General features: G+C 39.2%; 1 protein-coding gene across 1 annotated transcript; it reads left to right on the top strand.

Moving 5' to 3' along the window:
- Nucleotides 1-25: 25 nt before the first annotated feature.
- Nucleotides 26-21,604, top strand: OGFOD1 (2-oxoglutarate and iron dependent oxygenase domain containing 1). The gene is made up of 13 exons (XM_023726888.1): nucleotides 26-413; nucleotides 2,560-2,705; nucleotides 6,047-6,093; nucleotides 8,981-9,081; nucleotides 13,113-13,229; nucleotides 13,837-13,928; nucleotides 14,127-14,255; nucleotides 14,450-14,563; nucleotides 16,212-16,291; nucleotides 16,513-16,826; nucleotides 19,914-20,036; nucleotides 20,593-20,651; nucleotides 21,147-21,604. Exons 1-13 carry the CDS (start codon nucleotides 260-262, stop codon nucleotides 21,306-21,308), a joined length of 1,638 nt encoding a protein of 545 aa, XP_023582656.1. The 5' UTR covers nucleotides 26-259; the 3' UTR covers nucleotides 21,309-21,604.
- Nucleotides 21,605-23,235: the final 1,631 nt, after the last annotated feature.

The raw sequence follows: 23,235 nt of genomic DNA, 5'->3' as shown, positions 1-23,235 counted from the left end.
CATTAGGAGCCTCTGGCGGCAGGAAGTAGAGAGGCGGTGCCTTGCCTGGCCGAGCGCCATTGGGCCAATCGCTGGGTGGGCTGGCCACAATATCTGAAATTCTCATTGGTAATGCAAGTATAGGTCCCGCCTTCTCTTAATTTCTATTTCCCATTGGGCGACGCTAAGGAACATGGGAAGGGGGCGTTCTGGGAATTGTAGTCTCCTTAGGAAAGGTGCTGCTTGATGAGTGTCGCGTGGGTCTGTACCCGATAAGGAGATGAGTGGGAAACGGCCGGCGGAGCCCGGCCCTGCCCGGATAGGGAAGAAGGGAAAGAAGGAGGTGATGGCGGAATTTTCGAACGCTGTTACGGAGGAAGCTTTGAAAAAGCAAGTGGCTGAGACCTGGAGCCGCAGGACGCCGTTTAGTCACGGTAACCGGGCCCTTGTGAGGGAGGGACGTCCGCACAGGGACCCCGGGGCTTTGGAAGAGTCCTGGGACTTCAGCCGAGCCTTGGGAAATGGGGCCGGAAGGGACGAACGTGTTGAAGAGAGTGTGACTTTGGCCACTTCCAACCCTCCTGTCTCGCCTGCCACTCTTTTTCATTCCAAGTTCAGTTTGAATTTAGAAACCAGACAGGAGTTAAAAATGTAGGCCGGGAAGTGAAGGGGAAGGAGAGGGGACACAAGTTCATAGTTGAACTCTGAAATCAGAGATTACTGTTAGAATTCTCTGCACTGATTTTGCGTCTTTGGGTAATTGATTTAACTTTTTTAAGCCTAGTTTCTTATTCTGAAAAATGAGACAATTAAGAATAGCGTTTTCCTGGGAGAGTTGTCGAATGGAATTAATGAGCTAATGCTTGTATACATAAATGAATGTTTCCCTGAGTGAAGACCAATAAACATTTGGATAAATATTTGAGTGGCTTATGTGATGTTTCCTCTTAAGGTTGTCCCATGGTAGCCTAGCTAGGGCATTTGTTGTGAGCTTCCAGACAGCAGGCACCTGATCTTAAAAACATTTTACAAACCTATAGTTAGGACTATGGAGCCCTGCAGGCGCAGTGGGTAAGAGCTCGGCTGCTCATCAAAAGGTCGGTTCAAATCACCAGCCGCTCCTTGGAAACGCTATGGGGCGGTTCTACTCTGTCCTATAGGGTCGCTATGAGGCGGAATTGACTCCACCGCAACGGGTTTGCGTTTTTTTTTTTTTTTTTTTTGTTGTTGTTGTTGTTTTTAAGTTTATAGTTCGATTACGGAGCCCTGGTGGTGCGTGGTTAAGACCTTGGCTGCTAACCAAAAGTTGGTGGTTGGAATCCACCAGCTCCTCCTTGGAAACCCTACGGGGCAGTTCTACTCTGACCTGTAGGATTGTTATGAGTCGGATTCGACTCTATGGCAACAGGTTTTTGGTTTGTATAGTTCGGCTACAAAGAACACTGGTGGCGCAATGGTTAGGCTGTCAGCTGCTAACCGAAAGATACGAGGTTGGAACCCACCAGCCGCTCTGCGGGAGAAAAGATCTGACAATCTGCTCCCGTGAAGATTACAACCTAGGAAACCCTCTGGGGCAGTTCCACTCTGTCTTGTAGGGTCGCTATGAGTCAGACTGGACTCAAGGGCACCCAACAACAACATAGTTTGACTATGTAGTCTATGAAAATAAGTGTGTTGACCAAGGGAAGGAACTAGACTGAACGATTCCAGCCATGGCTGCAAATGTGACATTAGAGGATAAAAACTCTGCTTTTCCTTCTAAAGGATTTTTGTTTCAGTTAAGTTCTTTAAAGAGATGGATCCTACCTAGGTGCTCTGGATGCACGTAGAAAGTGATAGCTTAGTTTTTTAAATGTAAGCTCTGTACTCTCAGAAACTTCTCCGTTTCATTTGTAGAATAGGGGTAATGATTAAGTCTACCTCAGAGTCGTTGAGATTAAATGAGATAATGAATGTAAAGCACCACTGTACCTGGCATCTGGTAAGTGGTGGTGGTAGTGGTGATGATGATAATTATTAACAGAGGAGCATATATTCTAGCCTATCAGAAGCAGTGGATAAAGTGTTGGGGTAGAAATCAAGGAATTGGAGGTTTTACCTGACCTGATTTAAAAAAAAAAAAGAAAAAGAAGAAGAAGTATGTGCCTTGTAACTTTCGCCAGCAGGAACTTGGGGAACAAAAAAGCAAGGTTGCCAGTCAGTATTGCTACTCTCATTTTTAATTTGCTACTCTCACTTTTAAGTTTGGGGAAATAAGTTAAGAATTTTATCTAAAATACATTCAGTTAATAAATAATCATTGAGCTAAAAAAAAGTCAATAAAGAGCAAGAACTTGGTTTTAGTGACATCACGTGTACTCATCTTAATGGCTAATATTTTAAGTACAGTATCTTTAAAAAGTAGCACTGAGTGGATAAAGAAGAAAAAAGCTTATAATTACCTTCCTGCAAATTTTAGCTTTAGATACTAGGTTTTCCAAACTTCATGACCATGCCCTTTTGTATTCTCTTTGAGATGACACTTGGGGGCAAAAATATAAAATGGAAAAAAACCATAGATAAATGTTTTCCTTCCAACAGAAGCCATTGTCGTGGACGTGAACCCCTTTCTACACTGTGTGATTCCAGACTTCATCCAAAGCCAAGATTTCTTGGAAGGACTTCAGAAGGAACTTTTGAACTTAGACTTCCATGAAAAATATAATGATTTATATAAGTTCCAGCAGGTATTTATGCCCATCACATTAGTTCTTCCACCTCAGAAATTCAGTATCTATAAAATTATTCAATACCTTTAGGCTTGAGGTTTTAGACTGTGTTTGCCTTGGAGGGTCCTTGCCTTGTCATTGTTAAAAAAAAGTCCCTTCATTTAACATAAGCTTACTATTAACTATGTGTGAGGTGCTGTTTATTATATGGGAGTCTTTGACAGTTCTTGCTCTGTAAGACTTTAAAATCTAAAGTAACAAGAGTGATAGTAATTGTGATAGAGATGGTCAAGAAATACTTTAAACCAATAAGTAAGTACGTTATAAGGAAAGAGATTAAGTACATTTTTGGGAGTGGTATGATGAAGAGAGTTGTACACTGGAAGATATTAACCATTTAAAAAAAATTTTGAGTTCGTATCTTTTTTTTTAAGGTGGCTTGATGTACTCCAGTATGCTCTGTAGTGTAGTATGTTCTGTGGAGAGTTAGAGTCATTATTTTTTTGGTGGACAATTTAATTTGGCAGAAAAGACTTATCTAGAAATCAAGGCTGGTTTTCCTACTCTTAGAAGACAGGGCCTAGTCTAGGTGTAGATCCCCAGTGTGAGGGGGATATCTCTCAGTACACGGAGTATATCACTTTTGAAATTCCATAAACCTCAGGGACATAAGCACTTAAAATTATAAAAATTAAAAAGATGAATTATTTTGTTTTTCTTTGCATTTTCCCTTTGATTTCTTTTTATCTGAGATGAGAGTACGTAATGGGATTTCTCTCTTGCTCTTATTCTTACTTTTACACTAAAGCTGATTTGTGTGGCCAGCTGGTTGTGTCCCCTGTACCTCTGTCTGTCTTTTGGGCCATGCACACATTACTGAATTAGTCTGGTTAAATACAGGAATGATGTGACTCTTGTAATTCAAAAAATCTAATGAAAATTCGACTGACTTTCATAGTAAGGATGCATAGGTTAACTAAAAAACACAATTGTTTGCCTTTGTAATTATATCAGCTTTGGTAATATGAGGCCTCTGATTGATTTAGGGTTAAATGCATCTCTGATTACTTAAATTGAGAAATCAAAGTGGTTTTTACTTAATGCAATTTTATAGACGAAAATACTTCCAAATGTGAAGTCAATGAGAAGCAAAATAATAAAAAGGGCCCTGGATGATTTAAAAAAAAGAAGCAGCCATTACTTTCCATTCACATTAGTGCTTGGTGGACCTCTGCTTTGAAGGATTTTTATTTTGTTTTAGGTTTTGTTTTTAACAATGCTCTCTTTGGACTAGATCCCTTCGTCCTAAGACGGTCACATAAAACTTGTTTTCAATCTTGTGTCCCTTCAAACTTTGTCTTTACCCCTTTTTCTTTGCGGTATGAGTTGACTTGATAATTGGGTCTCTGACATCTTCCAACTCCTCTAAACAATTTTGTCATTAGGAGTTGCCCAATAGTCTATATTTTTCAAAATAAGCCTTATTGAGTATACTTTATGCCATGCTAAGTGCTTTATATTTATTAATTCATAATAATTAACATAGCATTCATAATATGAATATTTACATTCATAACATCTTCATAATAATCTTATGAATGAGGTACCTTACTATTCCTGTTTTACAGATGAAGAAACTTTGTCAGTTTTTCCTTCTCTTGTAGATTATTCCCTTCAACATACAAAAAAGAGCTGTTTTTCTTAACAAAAATAAATGCTGCCTTAGCCTAATTTTCTCTTTCAACTAAAACTATTCCTCTTTTGCTCTTGACAGTAAAACACCTTATAAAAGTTCACTGTACTGTCTCAAATTCCTCACCTCCCATTTTCTGTTAAACATACTTTAATCAGGCTTTCACTTCTACCACTTGATTGAAACATTTGTGAAGGTCACTCAGAATCTCCAGGTTAGTAAATCTATGCTACCTTCATTTCGCACCAGGATGATTCTGCTAGCATATTAACAACTCTCCCTGCTTCTACCCTTGCCCACCTACACAACCACAGCCTTTGTGTTTTGTTTTTTTTTAATGTAGACAGGCTCAAGAGAATTGAAAATGTGCTCACATAAAAATGTATACACGAGTGTTCATGGTAGCATGATTCATAATAGCCAAAAAGTAGAGACAGCCCAAATGTCCATCAATAGAAGAGTGGATAAACAAAATGTGACATATCCATATGTAAAAAAACCAACCAAACCAAACCCATTGCTGTTGAGTCGATTCCACCTCATAGCCACTCTATAGGACAGAGTAGAACTGCACCATAGGGTTTCCAAGGAGCGGCTGGTGGATTTGAACTGCCGACCTTTTGGTTAGCAACTGTAGCTTCCCATAGCTCTTAACCACTGCACCACCAGGGCCATAAAAAGGAATGAAGCACTGACATGCTACAACACGGATGAGCCTTTAAAATATTATGTTAAATGAAGAAGCCAAAAACAAAGAGCCACATATTATATGAAATGTCCAGAATAGGCCAAATCCATAAAGACGGAAAGTAGATTAGTAGCTGATATGGAAAAATGGGGAGTTAATGAGTGTGGGGTTTCCTTTTGGGGTGATAAAAATGTTCTGGAATTAGATAGTGATGGTGGTTTCACAACCTTGTGAGTAAACTAAAAACCACTAAATTGTACACTTTAAGATAGTTAAAGTGGTGAAATTTATGTTATGTGAATTTTTACTCAAAATGTAAGTGGGATCATGTTTCTGTGCTCAGAATCTCCAATGGCTTCCCATTTCTTTAGTAAAAGCTAAAGTACTTAGAATAGCTCTAAGGCTTATTACCTCTTTGGCCTTGTCTACTGCTCTTCCCTTCACTCTCTCTGCTCCAGCCACATAGCCCCCTTGCTATTTCTTGAATAGGCTAGGCGTGCTTCACACTGAGGGCTGTGAATCCTCTGCCTGGATATTCCTTTGGCATACTTCCCAACCTCCTTCAAGTCTTTGCTTCATCTTAGTGAAGTCTACCCTAATTATTTACAATTGCAAACACCCACCAATTCTCATACTTCCAGTCCCTCTTATCCTGTTACATCTTTTTTTTTTTTTCTTATGTACTTATCACCTTCTTGTGTACTAATAACCTAGTTTTTATCTTTATTGTCTATCTCCCTCAACAAGAATTTACACTGCACTGTAGTAACTAAAGTATTTGTTGAATTAATGAGGCACAGAGAGGCTGAGTAACTTGCCCAAGTCATACAGCTGCCAAGTGGAGGGATCCTGTATCAAACATGGGCAGTTTGGCTTCAGAGTTCAGACTCTCAACCACAATGCCAGGGTTCTCACTAAACTACTCTCTGCGTGTCTAATATATGAAAGAAATCCTGTTTTTCTCCCTTCATGATCAAGTCTGATGATTTACAGAAGAGAAGAGAGCCTCACATCACTGCTTTAAGGTAAGCAACTAGCCATGTTTGTTGAGTGCCTAACATGTGCCAGGCAGGGTAGCAAGCACTTTAAATGTAGTGTCATATAGTCTTTGTAGACCTTATTATCCCTATTTTATAGAAGAAGAAACAACCTCTAAGAAATTAAGTAATTTCTTCAAGATTAATCAGTGGCCATCAAGTCAATTCCAACTCATGGCCACCCCATCCATGTGTGTCATAGAACTGTGCTCCATAGGGTCTTCAATGGCAGATATTTCAGAAATAGATTGCCAGGACTTTCTTCCAAGGCACCTCAGGGTAGACTTGAACCTCTCTCCTTTTGGTTAGCAGCTGAGCGCACTAACCATTTTTACCCCACAGGGACTCCTCTTCAAGGTTACCTAACTGAAAATTGAGAGAGTTAGGATACAAACCCAGGTCTGTCTGATTCCAAGGCCCAAGTTCTCAATGATAAAATGTTCAACCTTTTTAGTAATCAAGGAAACACAGATTAACACTGGAGATACCATTTTTCACATGTTAGGTTGGCAAATGCTAAAAACCAAAGCCTGAGTATTGACAAAGGTATAGAAACCTTTATACACTGCTGCAGTCTTTCTTGGAAGGTGGTTTTGAAAGATGTATCAAAACCCTTAAAATTATGTATGTCTTTTTGTAGAGTAATTCCACTTATAAGAATTTATCCTAAAAAAATAAGGATGTGCTCAAAGATTTCACCACAAGATTGTTGTAGTGTTGTTCATAATGGTGAAAAATACATTCAAATTAAACGGCCACCCATTGAGATTTACATAAATAATGGTATATAACATGAAGTGGAAAACTATATAACCATTAAATATGTATATGAATTTTAATACATGAATATGGTAAAATTATGCCATATTTAATCAATTTAAGATATATAGTAATGCTTTTTTACATTTTGACATCTCTGAGATCCAAATGCCTCCCATATTCACGGTTGTGTCATATTTTAATTGACTTTTTTTTTTTCTTAGTGACATATATAAAAAGATGGTATTATCAAAGGCACCTTAGATTTGATGAAATATATTTCTGTCAGAGAAAAAAGTTAAAACAGCATACACAGTCTGATCCCATTAAAAAACAAACAGATATATTTGGATATCTATGTGTACAAAGAAAAAGACTTGGAAGCATGGACTATTTAACTCTGGCTGGTAGGATTACAGATTTTTTTTTTTAACAGTTTCTTTTTACTTACATAAGATGTTTTCCCAATTTTTCTACAATGAGCACAGGTTGCTTTGTAATACCTGCTTGTTTTTAATGTACATGGTACAAGTTATTTTTTTTACTCTACATTTCCGTATATGGTGGAAGCCTGCACAGGTTACTTCTAAATCCTGAAGCAGTGCTGATGTGATAACAGTAACTTAGAATATTTTGTATTTATTTAGACCTTTTTTTTTTTTTTTCCATAAAAAGAGATTAGCATGCTTAATTATCTCACTATCTCACAACACCCCTGTAGTAGGCATTTCATATGAGACTGAGTTACATTCCACACACAAAAGGTAATAGTCAGGTGGTAAAAGAGTGGAATTCCTTGATCATTACAGAAAACTGCTGATCTTTTTATTTCCCAGTTGGGTTCTGTGATTTCTTTCATGAACATAACTAATAAATGGGAGCAATGACAGGAAATAAGCCTGTTTTGTGACACTTTTATAAGATGAGTAGGAGAAGAACTTTTTATAGAATAAACTTGTGGAAGCTGGTATTACCAGTAAAAGAAGGATTTAAGGCTTTGATAAAGCATCAAGACTTTGTAAAAATGTTTATCACCCATTATTATCTGAAGTCTGGTTCAGCAGTCTGCTTTAAAAGTTCCATGGCACTTCTGGTTGGACTGACTGAGCACAATATTTTATGGAATTTTTTTGTTTGGGTAATATAGTATAAAAAGGTCGTTGGTCATAAAATCTTGGGGATCAACCTGGAGGCTTCATGTTTAGTTATGAACAACAAGGTTGCATTTTATGGGAATTTCAACTATGTACAATTGGACTAGGATGATCCAAAAAATATTCATCAAATCTCTTTATGTGCAATATTGGAACTAATATAAATCCTTTAAAAATATTTTTAATTCACCAAGGGTAGCATTTCAAAGTTGATCGGCTAAGTGTGTTGTACGTGGTGTTAAAGAGATTTCTACACACAGAACCATTTTAGCAGGTACACGGAAATGCCCACCATCTTTTATTGGTATCCTGTTAGCATTAGTATTTCTATGAAAGGTTTTACTGATTACCATGCAGTTTGTTTAATATTCATCATTATTGCAATTTACAGTGTCACCCAGGTGTCCATTAAATGGTGGTGCTAGTTATTCAGACATGCTGAAAAACATGTCTGAAAATCAGTAACTTTGAAATGAAACTTTGGTGTAAATTGTTATGAAGAAGGCCAAACCACTGCCATGATAGGCTATACTATAAGTGTGTTGTTGTTAGTTGTCATTGAGTTGATTCCAACTCCTGGCGACCCCAAGTGTGCAGAGTAGAACTGCACTGCATGGAGTTCTCAAGGCTATGACCTTTTGGAAGCAGATCTCCAGGCCTTACTTCCAAGGTGCCGCTGGGTGTTTGAACTGCCAACCTTTTGTTTAGTAGGCCAGTGCTTAACCATTTGTACCACCCAGGGACTCCTTACTGTAATTTAGGAGAAAAAAAATACTGAGAAAATAAAATGGATGTTAAATATAGGTTTACATTTCTCTAGGAGAATTAGTCTTAAACCGAGGAACGTTCTCAGGAATAGATCTCTTGAATAAAATATGACTTGCAGAAAGAAATAGTTGTGGCATAGATCCAAGCAGAGCCCACACTATGGTATAATAGTTATCTGTTATTTACATTTCTAGGAAAGTTCTATTTGAAGATTTCAGGGCCTGGCTTTCTGACATTTCTAATATTGACCTGGACTCAACCATTGATATGTCCTGTGCAAAGTATGAATTCACAGGTAAGGAAAGATAGCATCAGTGTAGCAAAATACTGGACTATATGTCCTTCCATAGCACTAGGAGCCTCCTGATGAGGAGATCTGAATTCAGACAATATAGACGTCTACAGTGTAAACCACAGTAGTTCCTTCCCCAACCCTGCCCCTTTCTTTTTTTCAGAGGTGTCTCCTGTCACCAGTTTAGGGTGCATCCTTCCAGTTCCCTTTCTGAGCATATAAATCAGATAAATGTCTTTTTTGAAAGCAATTAAGTTTGGTTTTTCATCTAAAAGGAAAACTGGTTTTTTTTACTAGATAAATTTTTTTTTTTAGGTTTACTGTCATACACTGTCCTAGGGATGGACCAACTTTTTTAATCCAGGGAACTTTAATAGCTTTTTAAAACTTAATGGAAATAGACAAAATAAAGAAATATGTAAATCCACAGCATACATATAAATCCAGAACACATTAAATTCGAACTTTTCAGTGTCTGTGATCGGTAATTTACCATTTGATTTCATTTACCAATTTCTACAGTAAAAAGGAAATTTGTGGGCTCTTGCTGACTCCTTGCATTTCTGCTAAAGCGGCCTTCACCCACAAACTGATCTATCTTGACTTCATCTTTCACAGCGCAGTTTTTATCTTGACACTGTTCAGTTATCCTGAGTTCTGCGCCCTTTTTTTTTTTTTTTTTTTTTTTCGGTTCTGGCTTATTAAAAAAAAGAGAAAGAAAGAATTTGTAGCACTCACAGGTGGAGAAAACCCACCTCCTCCTGCCCTGATTGCAGAGTCGCTGGAGAGGAAAGCAGGGCAGGGTCACTTGGTCCCAGCGTATTTTCTTTGGGGCTCATTCACCAGGAATAAACAGACACATCGCAGTGAGTTTCCTGGCAACTTTGCTCTTTAAACAGAGGAGAATTCCCACTCAATCGCCTCTGCTTACAGGCTTTCATGCCTAAAATTGTTAAAAAATTAAGTGTTCCATGTAGCGTTTTTGCCTTTTCTCTTTGCACATGATGAAGGCTGTCATGGCGAGTGACCTCCTTGTGCACGGCAGATTTCAGCCTCCCAGAGCCAGGCTGTTCTTCCTGGGCCAACTTTTTGAGGACAGCTTGGTGGTACATATGAAAAGTCATATTGTATAATACCTCTTTTAACGTTATTATTATTTTTTTCTTTTTAATTTGAAAAAATTTCAAACTTACAGAAGAGTAGCAAGCATAGTAGAAATAATATTTCTCCTGTACCACTTGAGAGTAGGTTTCAGACAGGATGCCCCATGACCCCTGAATACTTAAGTAGTTACCTACAAGGACATTTTTCTGCATTACAGTAGTAAACCCCCCAAATCAGGAAATTAGCATTGATACATTATTACCCTCAAACCCACAGGCCCTGTTCACATTTCATCATTTGGTCATTTATGACAAAAGGACCCAGTCCAGGATGGCACACAGCATTTGGTTGTCATGTCTCTTTAAACATCAGTCCAGAACTGTTCCTCAGTCTTTCCTTGATTCTGATAATCTTGACGCTTCTGAAGATTTATAGTCGAGTTATTTTGTAAAACTTTCCTCAGTTTGGGGTTGTCTGATGTTGCCTCATGATTAGATTTCTGCGTGCCCATTACTAGTGATAGTAACTTTAATCTCTTGATTAAGGTGATTTCTGTCAGATTTTTCTACCTTAAAGTTGCTCTTTTTCCCTCTGTAAGTTTTTTGTGGGGAGATACTTTGAGATTAGGTAAATATCCCATTTCTCATCAAACTTTGATTCACTTGTTTTGGCATCTATTGATGTTTCTTGCTAAATTATTATGATGGTTCCAAATAGTGATTTTCTAATATGGTCATTTCTTTCCCCGTTTATTCTTTCCCCATTTGTTCATTCATTCATTCATTTATATCAATATGGACTACTATTTATGTGATGAGCTATTATCCGTTACTATTATTATATTGGTGTTCATGTTGTCCCTGTTGGTCAAGGGGAGCCCCTTCAAACTAACTTTTGTGTCCTTTTGATATGTCCCCATCATTCATTGAGAACTTTCTTACTTTCTGGCAAAACAAGATTTTCCAGGCTCATCTTGTATTTTTCATGCCCTAGATCTGGAGTCGGCCATTCTTCCAAAGAAACCTGGTTCCTTTTTAGTTAAGAATGACACTTAATTTATGTTAATGGGGAAGAACAACTCAGAAAAGGAGGATAAGAATGGACGCACAACTTGAAGAATGTAATCAGTGTCACCGAATTGTACATGTAGAAACAGTCGAATTGGTGTATGTTTTGCTGTGTATATATATTCTCAACAACAACAAAATAAAAAGTAGAATGATACTTAAAAATCAAGATTTGGACTCTAGGTATCTGTGGTATTGGGGCGTCACTGCTCCCCAGACCCTTTTAGTGGAAAGAGTGAGCAAATATATATGTATATACATACACACATACGTGCATATACATACATTTATATGTGTATGTATTTCTATTTCTCTGTATATATATACACATGTATATAAACTGAATTCACATTGATTTCTTCAATTCCAATTCAACAACACAAGGTTCATTCTAGATTTCTTTTTTTCAGTATTTGTGATTCCATTCTCTGACAGTGAGAAACCTGGCTCCTATTATCTTCAGTATATTTGTTTATTGGCACAGTCCTTCCACGTGTAATCAATTTCGGCTCACTGCAATCATTTCCTCCCTTCTCAACTCTGCATGGATGCCAACCTTTCTCAGCCCCACTTAATGGCTTTTAAGAGTTTAGTTCAAGAAATTAATGGGGACAAGTACAAAAAGATCCATGTACAAGAATGCTCATTACAGCATTCTTCATAATTGCCAAGAAATGGAAACAACTTAATTACAAATAGGGAATCAATAAAGGAGGGGGAAGGGAAGTATAAATGCACAGTCCATATAGTAGAATAACTATGGAGCCATTAAAAGTAATATCAAGTGTGTACTCTGTAATAAAAAAAAGCAGGCCACAACCACTGTGTAAGATGCCATTTTTTAATTTAATTTTATTTTTTGTTGTTGAGAATATACACAGCAAAACATAAACCAGTTTAACAGTTTCTACATGTACAATTTAGTGACATTGATTACATTCTTCAAGTTGTGCAACCATTCTTACCCTCCTTTTCTGAATTGTTCCTCCGTCATTAACTAAACTCACGGCCCCCTAAGGTTCTTACCTAATCTTTCGAGTTGCTACTGTCAATTTGATCTCATACAAATAGTTCTTAAAAGAGCATAATGCTCAAGGCAGACATTTTTTACTAGTTAAGCTTAACTATCGTTTGGTTGTAAGAAGACTTCAGGGGATATTTTTGGTTTAAGATTTAAAGATTATCTTAGGGCAGTAATTTCAAGGGTTCATCCACCCTCCATGGCTCCAGAAAGTTTAAAATCCATGAGAATTTAAAATTCTGTTTTGCATTTCCCCCCTTTTGATCAGGATTCTTCTATAGAATCTTTGAACAAAATGTTCAGTAATGGTAGCTGGACACCATCCAGTTCTTCTGATCTCGTGGCAAAGGAGGCAGTTGTTTGTGGAAGGAATTAACCACCATTTCCTCCTCCTATTCCTGATTCTCCTTCCTTTGTTGCTCCCGGCAAATAGAGACCAATTGTTGTGCCTTGGATGGCTGCTTGCAAGCTTTTAAGACTCCCAGGAATTATGCAACAAACTAGGAGGTAGAACAGAAGCACTAAAAACAGTATTAGGCCAGTTAACTGGAATGTCCCATCAAACCATGACCCTAAACCTCCAAAGCAAAAATGCCATTTTTAAGTGCACATGTATGTAGGGAAAATACTGTTAGTAATTATCTCTGGGTTTATAAATATGTGTTCTTCAGAGTTTCCTATTTGGACTGAGTTTTATTTCTGTAATTACAAAAGAGGAGAAGCAAGTGTCACTGTAAAGCTGGAGGGCATGAATGTCAGAGGGACTGACATTAAATGTAGAGTCAGACGTCAGCTGCACACTGTTTGCACAGAGCTTTAAGGTGTGCATTAAACTGTTGCAGATGCCCTGCTCTGCCATGATGATGAGCTGGAAGGGCGCCGGATCGCCTTCATTCTCTACCTGGTTCCTCCCTGGGACAGGAGCTTGGGGGGCACCCTGGACCTGTACAGCGTTGATGGTAAGATTAGTACAAGACCTTCAAAGCCAGTGGCCACTTCTGAATTAAAACTGAGTTGATTCAGCATCACCATTCTTATACATAATAGCTGTGCTCCTCAAACGAGATGGAAGCCATTCATTACAGTGACTGCCTCGGGAGGGATTAATGCCAGCCCTGACAACCACCTCCCTGAGTTATACTGGACGTAATCATTACTGCAGACATAAATTAGATTGGATTGAAGATAAGGAATACTGCTTCTGAATACTGATCATGGAAGGGTAGAAAGCATGTAAAGCTGCCTCTGGCTATCAACCTGCCAGAACCCCTTCATTTGACAGGAAATCAGGGTTTTTTGGAATGATTTACACCAGAGGTTGACTCCAGAAAACTTTTAGTGCTTCTCTCAGCCCTCATCAATAATGGCTGGTATAGTAAGAACAGATGTCACCTAGCAGAACTAGCAAGTAGGAGTGAACCAGATGGAAGGGGGTGGTACTTTAGGATCTGAAAGGAACGTCTAGATACCTCAGAAATTTGAGAATTGTCAAGAGTGCAATGAGGTGACCTGGAAGTGGTTAATGATAACGAATTGCATTCATGGATGTGTTCTCTCCTGGTGCAGAGCACTTTCAGCCGAAGCAGATTGTCAAGTCTCTTATCCCTTCATGGAACACACTGGTTTTCTTTGAAGTGTCTCCAGTATCCTTTCACCAGGTAAAGATTGTCAGCCACAAAGATACAGAGTACTAAGGATCATGGTTTTTAAAGTCACCCATTATCTAAATATGATAGTTTCCAGTCAGACTTGTTGTTTTCTCGCCTGGTGTGAAGGATCCTAAAGTTAAGGTGCCTTGGCTGGTAATTGCCATCCTTATTCCTTGTGTTGATGTGCTGCTGGTCTCGTTCTTCCAGGTGTCTGAAGTCCTGTCAGAAGAAAAATTACGTTTGTCTATAAGTGGCTGGTTTCATGGCCCTTCATTGACCAGGCCTCCCAACTACTGTGAACCCCTCATACCCCGGAGCCCTCACATCCCTCAAGATGTAAGGATAAATTCCTGCTGTTGCAGGGGGTTCTTATTTTAAGAGCGATAGCATATCATTTGTTACCTGACTTTAAAAGTAGCTAATCCTGTTAATGAGACTAGACTTTGAGCTTGCCCTAATATGAAATGACGGAAGAACAAAAGCTATAGGAATTATTAACTCACCTTTTGCATCTGCTGCTTCTTTGTAAGCATGAAATTTTGTATGAATGGATCAACCCTATTTATCTGGACATGGATTACCAAATTCAGATTCAAGAAGAGTTTGAAGAAAGATCTGAAATTCTCCTAAAGGAGTTTCTTAAGGTAGGCCAGAACACCATGTTTGGTCTGTGTCGCTTGTCTGACACACAGTCTTGTTCCTAGATGGATGATTAGGCATCACTAAGAGAGTTTTGGCTTTTATTTTTTGTTTTGTTCCTGACTGGAATGTTTATGTAGTTCTCTTTTTCAGATAAAATATAGAAATCATGCTAGTAGCTAACACTGGTATCACTTGTATGCTTAGTAGGTTAAGAGTCCCTTGGGTATTCCCCAGTTCTCTAGAATCTTAATGGTGAGCACACACATAATCACACACAGAGGCCTCCATACAGAGAGGGAGCTCCGGTTAGTTGGTGGTGGTGGTGGTGGTGTGAGCCATCCAATTGATTCTGACTCATAGCCACCTGATATGACAGAGTAGAACTGCCCCATAGGTTTCTTAGGCTGTAATATTTACAGGAGCAGATTGCCAGGTCTTTTCTCCCACAGAGCCACTGGTGGGTTTCAACTGCCCATCTTTCAGTTAGCAGCTGAGCATTTAACCTTTGCACCACCAGGGCTCCTTTCTGTATAGTTAACTGTTCTGTTTATTTGATGACTGTAGTGCCTATTACTACTTTTAATAATAGATTACTATTTGATCAACATCTGTAAATGAATGTTTGACAATGATGAGGCAGCATGTTACAGTGAAAAGAGAGTTAGATCAGAAGGCAGAAGACATGTATTATGTCCTGGCTCTGGTTTTATTAACCCGAGAACATCAATAAATCGGCCTTAGCATCTACTTCTTTATCAGTTAAGCAGGGATAATACCTGCCTAGCATGTCTTGAAGAGTTGTGAAGACCAGATGAGATAATGGGTGCTGGTATGGTGCTTCATGGTTGACCCTGGATCCCCTGGAATCCTAGTCCCAAGAGCATTTCTTCTATACTGTCTCCTGTCTTGGAAGTTTGTAGCTGACATTAGCATAGTGAAGAATTTGGGAAGTATTATAGTAAACAAACTCATTTAACCCTATTTAATTCAGCTTCCTTAAACCATGCTGTGGATCCTCTTTCCCACATTTACAGCTGATAGGACTAATGTTTTCAGAATACTCTGGAAAAACTCTGCCTTAAATAAATGTAAAGGCTCATATGGAGAATATTGCAATAGATTAACCAGCTTCTTGTACTATACTTGGCTTTTTAAATGGAGAATGCTGATTAAATGAGAGAATGAGCTGGGGCCTAAAGAATACTATTATCCAGAGATTTTCAGTGTAATAGCATTGACTGTGTTGTTGTTAGGTGCCATTGAGTCAGTTCTGACTCATAGCGACCCTATAATGCAGTTTAATTTTCTTCCTCACATCTTGTGAGGTAAAGAGTTTATATTATGATTTTCATTTTATAAATGCAGGGACTTGAGAGATCTAGCAATTTGACATAAGATATACAGCTTCTTAAGGGAATGGCCCAAATTGAAACTTGTGTCTCTTGGCTGAAGCATGCTAATGATTTATCCAGTGTTGCCTGGGCTTTTCCATATCAGGAGGAGGAGATCCTGTGTGTGAAAGGGGTGAGAGTCAACTGGACCTTTTAGGAACCAGCCAGATAGATGTCCTGCAGAGGTGCTACTTCTGCAAGACCAGTGTGGGATCATAGGAAAAGTGGCTAACTGCTTCTTTATTTGCTCATTTTCCAGCCTGAGAAATTTGCAGACATCTGTGACGCTTTGGAGAAAGGAAATGTGGAATGGAGCAGCCGAGGTCCTCCTAACAAAAGGTAGAGCCCATCATTCAAGACATGTGCCATAATGCTGTTTTGTTGCCAAGGACAACCAGTAGCAGGCCCTAACAAAATCTCACTATTGTAACAATCTGTACCCTAGTAAGCTATGCCAAAATTTGGGGGAGAGAGGTACAAAGCTAATGATCAGCTTTTACTTCTTGAGTAATTTTACATCTGTGGCTTTGATGAACAACTCAACATTGCTGCTTTTTTAGGTTTTATGAGAAAGCTGAGGAGAATAAGCTTCCCGATGTACTGAAAGACTGCATGGAGTTATTTCGCTCCGAAGCACTGTTCTTGCTGCTCTCCAACTTCACAGGCCTGAAGCTTCACTTCTTGGCCCCTTCAGAAGAAGATGAGATTGAGGCCGAAAGAGAGGGAGAAGCAGCATCTGCTGCTGAGAGCACTGAAGAAGGGACCAGCCATAGCTCCTCAGAGTCAGAGAATAATCTGGCCGCCGTCAGCAACACCAGCCAAGAGAGCGATGACCAGACAGACTCGGAGCCAGAGGGAAGCGAAATAAAGAAAGGTAAGTTGTTAGGATTTGTCGTTACTGCCATTAAGCAGTCAACATCTGATGATTTATTCACTCAACAAGTATTTCTTGAGCACCTACTGTATGCTAGGCCCTTTTACAGGAGCTGGAGAACAAAACACACAAGTTCTCGGTTCTTCTGGCTACATTCTAGTAGGAGAGGCCTGAGATTAAACATACACACGAACAACAAGAAAATACCAAATGGCGGTAAGTGCTATGTGGAAAGTGTTGATAGGGTGATGTGTGAAGGGATGACTGAGTGGTCTCTCCGGTGAATGGGCAATCTGGAAAAGCGTCTCTGAGACGATGTCACTTAAGCTCAGGTCTGAGTGGACGAGAAGGATCTGTGCGAAGGGCAGTGTAGGCAGGAAGAACAGCTGGTACATTTATTAGGCCAAGAATTGTACAGATCGTGGGAAGGAATGTGACTTTCCTTGCCTAAAATTACTCTAAAATCCAAGAACATAAAGGAGAGGAAGGTTAGTGACTCATTTCTGCTACAGACCAATAGCAGCCTAAGAAACACTTGCTTGAATTTGGACAAATTGGTAGAAGGAAATCATTACCAATAGAGGAAGTTTAATCATCTACAAACAAGATGGAAAAGAGACTAGAGGGAATTTAAGAGGTAACACTTTTATGGAAATGTTGGCATCATTAACGGAGCAGCTGCAAATTCAGCTTCGATGTTTCAGCATTTACTAAGTCAGATTAGAAAATCTGCCTCCCGGCTCCTTTCCTCAGTGTTACCATCCTCTCCGCCCACTCTAATTCCTTGAGCAGAACCTTATGCAGTTAGGACAGCAAAGACAAGGGGTGGATAGCTATGGAAACAACCAACAGGTGGAGTGCTAACTGCCAGCAGTGTGGCTCACATTCTGTGGCCTCCAGTCACATCAGTCACCACAGATACTTAGATAAACAACACCCAGGTGGCTTTTTTCATGCTATTCAATACATAGGACAGTCTTTCTTTGAAAGGTTAGTTTTTCTTGATAATTGATATTGGTGTCTATACCTACGGAGGCCTGGTGGTGCAGTGGTTAAGAGCTTGGCTGCCAGCAGTTCAAATCCACCAGGTGCTCCTTTGAAACCCTATGGGGCAGTTCTACTCTGTCGTATAGGGTCGCTACGAGTGGGAATCAATTTGAAGGCAACGGGTTTGGTTTGTTTTTTGGTTATCTATCCCTAGAGCCTAAAAGGAATCAGGATGAAGATCAATGAGGGCTCAGGGGCTTTTTTTTTTTTTTTTTTTTGTATTTGTGCCTTTTTATTCCTTTTTCTTTTTTTTTTAAAGGAGCCCTGGTGGCGCACTGGTTAAAGTGCTTAGCTGCTAACCAAAAGGTCAGCAGTTTGAACCCCCCAGCCGCTCCGTAGGAGACAGATTTGGTGGTCTGCTAGTAAAGATGACAGCCTTGGAAACCCGATGGGGCAGTTCTACTCTGTCCTATAGGGTCGCTGAGTTGGAATCAACTCATCGGCGATGGGTTTGGTTCTTGGTTTATTCTTTTTTTGTTTCATTTTTGTGGGAACCTGCAACTTGGAAGAAAATCTATGTAGACAACCAAAAGAAGGTTTATTCTATTATTGAGCACCAACTACACATGCAAGGCCTTCATTTAAGCAGAAGGAGCCCTGGTGGCACAGTGGTTAAGAGCTCAGGCTGTTAACCAAAAGGTCAGCAGTTCGAATCCACCAGCCGCTCCTTGGTAACCTTATGGGACAGTTCTACTCTGTCCTGTAGGGTCACGGTGAGTCAGAATCAACTTGACAGCAATGGGTTTGGTTTTTTGGTTTGGTCAGTTAAGCACAGTGGGGATATAAAGGTGAATTCGAAAGGTAACTGTGTACAAAATTTACTGTCTTGAAGAAAAGCTATAAAGTCACTGAGATATATAAAGGCAGTGTTAAGTGTTGCACAGCTGGGGCACATCTTGTGAGAGGACTGTGTCAGGATTGATCATTTTAAGGTATCTTTTTTTTAATATTTTAAAAATACATCCATTTTAGAATGGTTGGAAAACAAATAAGCCAAAGGAAAACAATAATCACCTACAGGTGGCCACTGTATATATTTTGGGATATATCTTTCTAGTCTTTTTTTACTATGTATACACGTATACACATAAAAATACGTAACAGGTCTGCACAACCACCTTGGATAGAAAGTCCTTGCCCTCCCCATCCAAAGCAGCATTACCTAGATACGCTTTCTAACATAACATTTCTAGAAGCTTTCATTTGAAGAATATTTCACAGCTAAAAGTTTTGAAAACCACCCTTCTAGTATAATTTTTAATTATTGCAAAGTATTTCATCAAATGGCCTTAACCAATTTTATCAGTTTGTACTCCCACCAGTACTGTACATGATATTTTCCTACTTCCTTAGAAAACTAATTATTCTGTTTTCTTTTCCAACTTTGCATATTCTGTAGGTGAGAATGGCATTTGCCTTCCTTTGATTAATGGTGCATGGTTGTACTTTTTCCCAGTATTTATTGGTTATTTAATTTTTTTTCATGAATTGCCTATCAAGACGTCAGCCTATTTGTTCCTTTGGGATGTTTGTCATTTTCTTACTGTATTGTAAAAATGTTACATATAGGAGTATTAACCCACTGTCCTACATGGTATAATCGTTTGCTTTTTAATTTTGTTCAGCATGTTTTAAATTTTATAAAATGTTTTAATAATAAGGTCTATCTTTGTCTTTCATGGTTTTTGTGGTGACATGGCTTAGAAACCTCTTCCCCTCTCCAAAATTACATAAAATTTCAGGTGTTATTTTTTATTTTTATTTTTTGGAGCTAAATCTCTACTCCATCTGAAATTTATTTTAGCATAAAGAGAGAAATAGATATTCAACTTTTACCCCAAATAGTCAGCCCTAGTAACTTCTGAGTCATTTACAAGACTGAATTAATATATCAGCAGGTCAGCTGAAGGTTGGGGGAAGGGTTTCCCTTTAGTGCTGTGCTGTCCTGGTTCTTATCCCCTTGCAATCTAGCAGTTGTATCAAGGCTAATTTTTTACCTCAGCTAATTTTTCTGGCCCATCTTCTGTTGCGTTTTCTTAGAATCGAATGTTCCCACATGCCATGGGGAACTGAGACGTTGGAAGACTGGTCACTACACTCTAATCCATGACAACAGCACAACTGAATTTGCCCTGGACTTACTTCTCTACTGTGGCTGTGAAGGTAAGAGGGAGAAAGGAAGGCAGTGGAATATTTCCTTTGGAGGGACAGTTTCTCTGGAGTGACTGCTTCTATCTGAACCAAGTAATTAATTTGCCTTAGTGGAGAGCTCAGAACACAGGATCTCAAAGATGGAAGGGATCTTGGAGGTCATGAATTTCAGTCTCCCAACTCAGACTGGGATATATATCGTGACTAGGGTATGGGGAGATGGACCATACCATAACTCTCCCTTAAATACCCCCCATATCTATAGCTTCTGTGGAGTTGGCCTTCTGAATATATTTTATACTTAATTCTCTCTTAATTTCAGTTCTCATTTAATGTTGATTGAAATAAGCCCAAACTCCAGTTTAGCTGTCTCAGGAAATTAGACCTCTAAGGGAAAGGAAATCCTGATAAGCCAGAAGGTAAATTTAGGTTCACAAGTCATAGAGCTGGTCACTACTAAACTCCCAGATCTCCCCATTTTAAGGAGCATGGTTAACCGTGATTTAAGCAGACAATGTAACTCTTGCCGCAAGAGCTTTCTGACTGCTGTTTGTTTTCCCCTTGTAAGGCTGGGAGCCAGGATATGGTGGCTTCACTTCCTACATTGCCAAAGGTGAAGATGAAGAGGTAAGTTGCTTCTGATAGCAAACTACCCTTTTTAGATCTTGAGGATGCTTTCATTCTTCACAGACTCAATTTTTATGGCCTTCTGCCAGTATCCTTAGTTGATAATTCCATGTTGGTCTGCCTGGCATTAGCTTAATTTCTAGCAGATAATACTCAGCATGGAATAAAGACACAAAAGGAGAGTAATCAGTAAGCATTTGTTTGTCTTATCAGGTCCTAGTGAGAAATTCCAAATAAATTAGGAGGTACAGCATGCATTTCCCATGAATCTTTTAATTGAGCAAGAAATAAATGCATTAGGTAAAATCTTCCTGGGTGTGTGCTGGATTGGGACTTGTTGGAAACATGTCTTGTCTTGACGGCCAGAACAAAAGCTCTTCCCTAGTAAAGGACCTTTCACAGGATTCCCTGCTTCCAGTGCAGTGGTGAATCGTTACAGAAAACGGTGCCAGGCAGCTCTATGTTCTGATGTGTCACTGTATTTGCCTATTTCAGCTGCTAACAGTGAATCCGGAAAACAATTCTTTGGCATTGGTCTACAGAGATAGAGAGACTCTGAAATTTGTCAAGTATATTAACCACCGAAGCTTAGAACAACAGAAAACCTTCCCACACAGAACAGGTTTCTGGGACTTTTCGTTCATCTATTATGAATGACAGGGCTGGACAAAGCTGAACAAAGAAGTAACCTTTCGTCAGTACTGGGAAGCCTTGGAAGCGCTAGCCATGGAGTGAAGGAGAGCTACCTAGTCATCTGTCTCACAGTGTTCTTCAAACTGTTTTGGTTGTCCTTTAATAGGACTCATAAGGATTGTCCTCAACCTAGACCTTGAGCTTGAAGCCAGGTATTTATTTATTGATTAAAAAAAAAGGTTTTATTGTTAACATTCAGTTCTCCATTTTCTATATTGACTTCTTCAGTGACTTTTATTTAATTTTGGTGATTTTTTTTTTTTTATGCTCACAATTGAGTATAAATGACGATTCTGCCCTTCCCAATTACACTGGTTTATAAAGCTACAGAACCTGTAGCTGTTCATGCTGGGCCTTAGAGTTCTGACATGATTTGAAACATTACGCTTCCTCCCATGGCCTCTGGCTTTGTTCCACAGTGCGTCCCACGGCACAGGGTGGACTTGGATGATGTGGATGGAATATGATTCCCTTGGAAAAGGTCTGGTCTTAAAAAAAAACCCACATGGCCAAGAGACTTGTTGGAAGAGGCTGCTTATGACAGGTGTAGTCCTTTGCAGGTGGCTACTGCCTTGCCATCATGGAGTTGTGGCTGCTGTATAACTGATTCTAGGCTCACGTGTGGCTTTCATTTTCCTGAATGCTGTAGGGTCAACTATAGAACTAGTTGCTTTTTTTTATTTTCATTATATATTTTAAGAGACTAAATGCTAAAAAGCCACACTGAAATGCCAAGAGACTATCCTAATTTTGTTAGATCTTTTTTCCTGAACTGTTCCGGGGGTTATATAATAACTACCTGTGAGTGTGTGAGTCTAGGTGTCACTGCATCTTTAGTTGAAAGATGATGTTCAGTGCAAAACAGATCTCACTCCATCCCAACACTGTCTCCCTGTTTCCTTTCTCTTTTACATTTATTTCTAAGCATTGCGGTAGCTTTTAGTTTGGGCTTTGCTGATTAATAGAAAAAGCACTGGACATTTAAACTTCTTACCACCCTTCTCTTTTATCTCCTAAAACTTTGAGTACTGATTCTTTTCTAAAGTTTGTATTTAAATGAAGAGAATGAGTTTCATTTTCAGCCTTTTAGATTGATAGTTACAAAATGTTTTTGATCATGCACCCCACCAGTAAAAAGTGTTTAACATGTACCCCCCCACATATATTTTACTTATAAATTTTACATGTGTACTAACAGTCCATGCTATAAAACAAACACTAAATTTTAAAGGCTGAGACAAAAAGAAACACCCATAACTAGTTCTGACAGTGCCTTCCCACACCCTAACGGACCATTGTACACACACACCATTTTGGAGACCACAGTTTTTTAACAAGTGTAGTGACATAAGTGGGATTATAAACACATAACTAATGGTTGAAATTTCAAAGCTTGCCCCTTCTTTTAAGTTCCTGCAGAGTCAAGGTCAACACTATAATATTACTTTCACTCACTTGCATTCTGATGTGTTTTCATGAGTGGGAGAGAAGGGTGAGGTTATACTTAGCACTCTGTCCGTGGCTTATAATCCTGGGAAGGCCCAGGGGACAGTGTGGGGCAGGTGAAACCATCGTGTGTGCCAAGCTTGGAAAACCATTTGAGACTCATGGCTGTAGGTAACATATCTAAAGAAAACATCCAACTCTCCCAATTCTGGAGCCGAGTTTAAATCTTAGCACACTACGTAAACGTTAAAATGTTCCTCCTTTATCTCAGTGTTTACGGCCTGTCAACTCAGCAGGCTCTTCTATACACTGAAAAAGGGATTTGGTGTCTGAGGGGAGAGAAGCCCTGAGAGCCGACTCTGCATGCTCCGTTGCATCATCTACAGCAGCAGCTCTTCGAGTATGGAGGATGGTCGAAGTGCAGGCCTCTTTTCTACACTGAAGA

Source organism: Trichechus manatus, unplaced genomic scaffold, assembly GCF_000243295.1.
Source record: "Trichechus manatus latirostris isolate Lorelei unplaced genomic scaffold, TriManLat1.0 scaffold00014, whole genome shotgun sequence".
In the NCBI taxonomy this organism is placed as follows: Eukaryota; Metazoa; Chordata; class Mammalia; order Sirenia; family Trichechidae; genus Trichechus; species Trichechus manatus.
This window is presented reverse-complemented; position numbering and strand designations above follow the sequence as displayed.

Bases quoted from the DNA above. Each gene is read 5' to 3' on its own strand.
- OGFOD1 (XM_023726888.1), top strand. From the start codon at position 260: ATGAGTGGGAAACGGCCGGCGGAGCCCGGCCCTGCCCGGATAGGGAAG. The intron at 9,082-13,112 runs GTAAGGAAAGAT...AAACTGTTGCAG, and splicing joins TGCAAAGTATGAATTCACAG to ATGCCCTGCTCTGCCATGAT. The intron at 13,230-13,836 runs GTAAGATTAGTA...CTCCTGGTGCAG, and splicing joins GGACCTGTACAGCGTTGATG to AGCACTTTCAGCCGAAGCAG.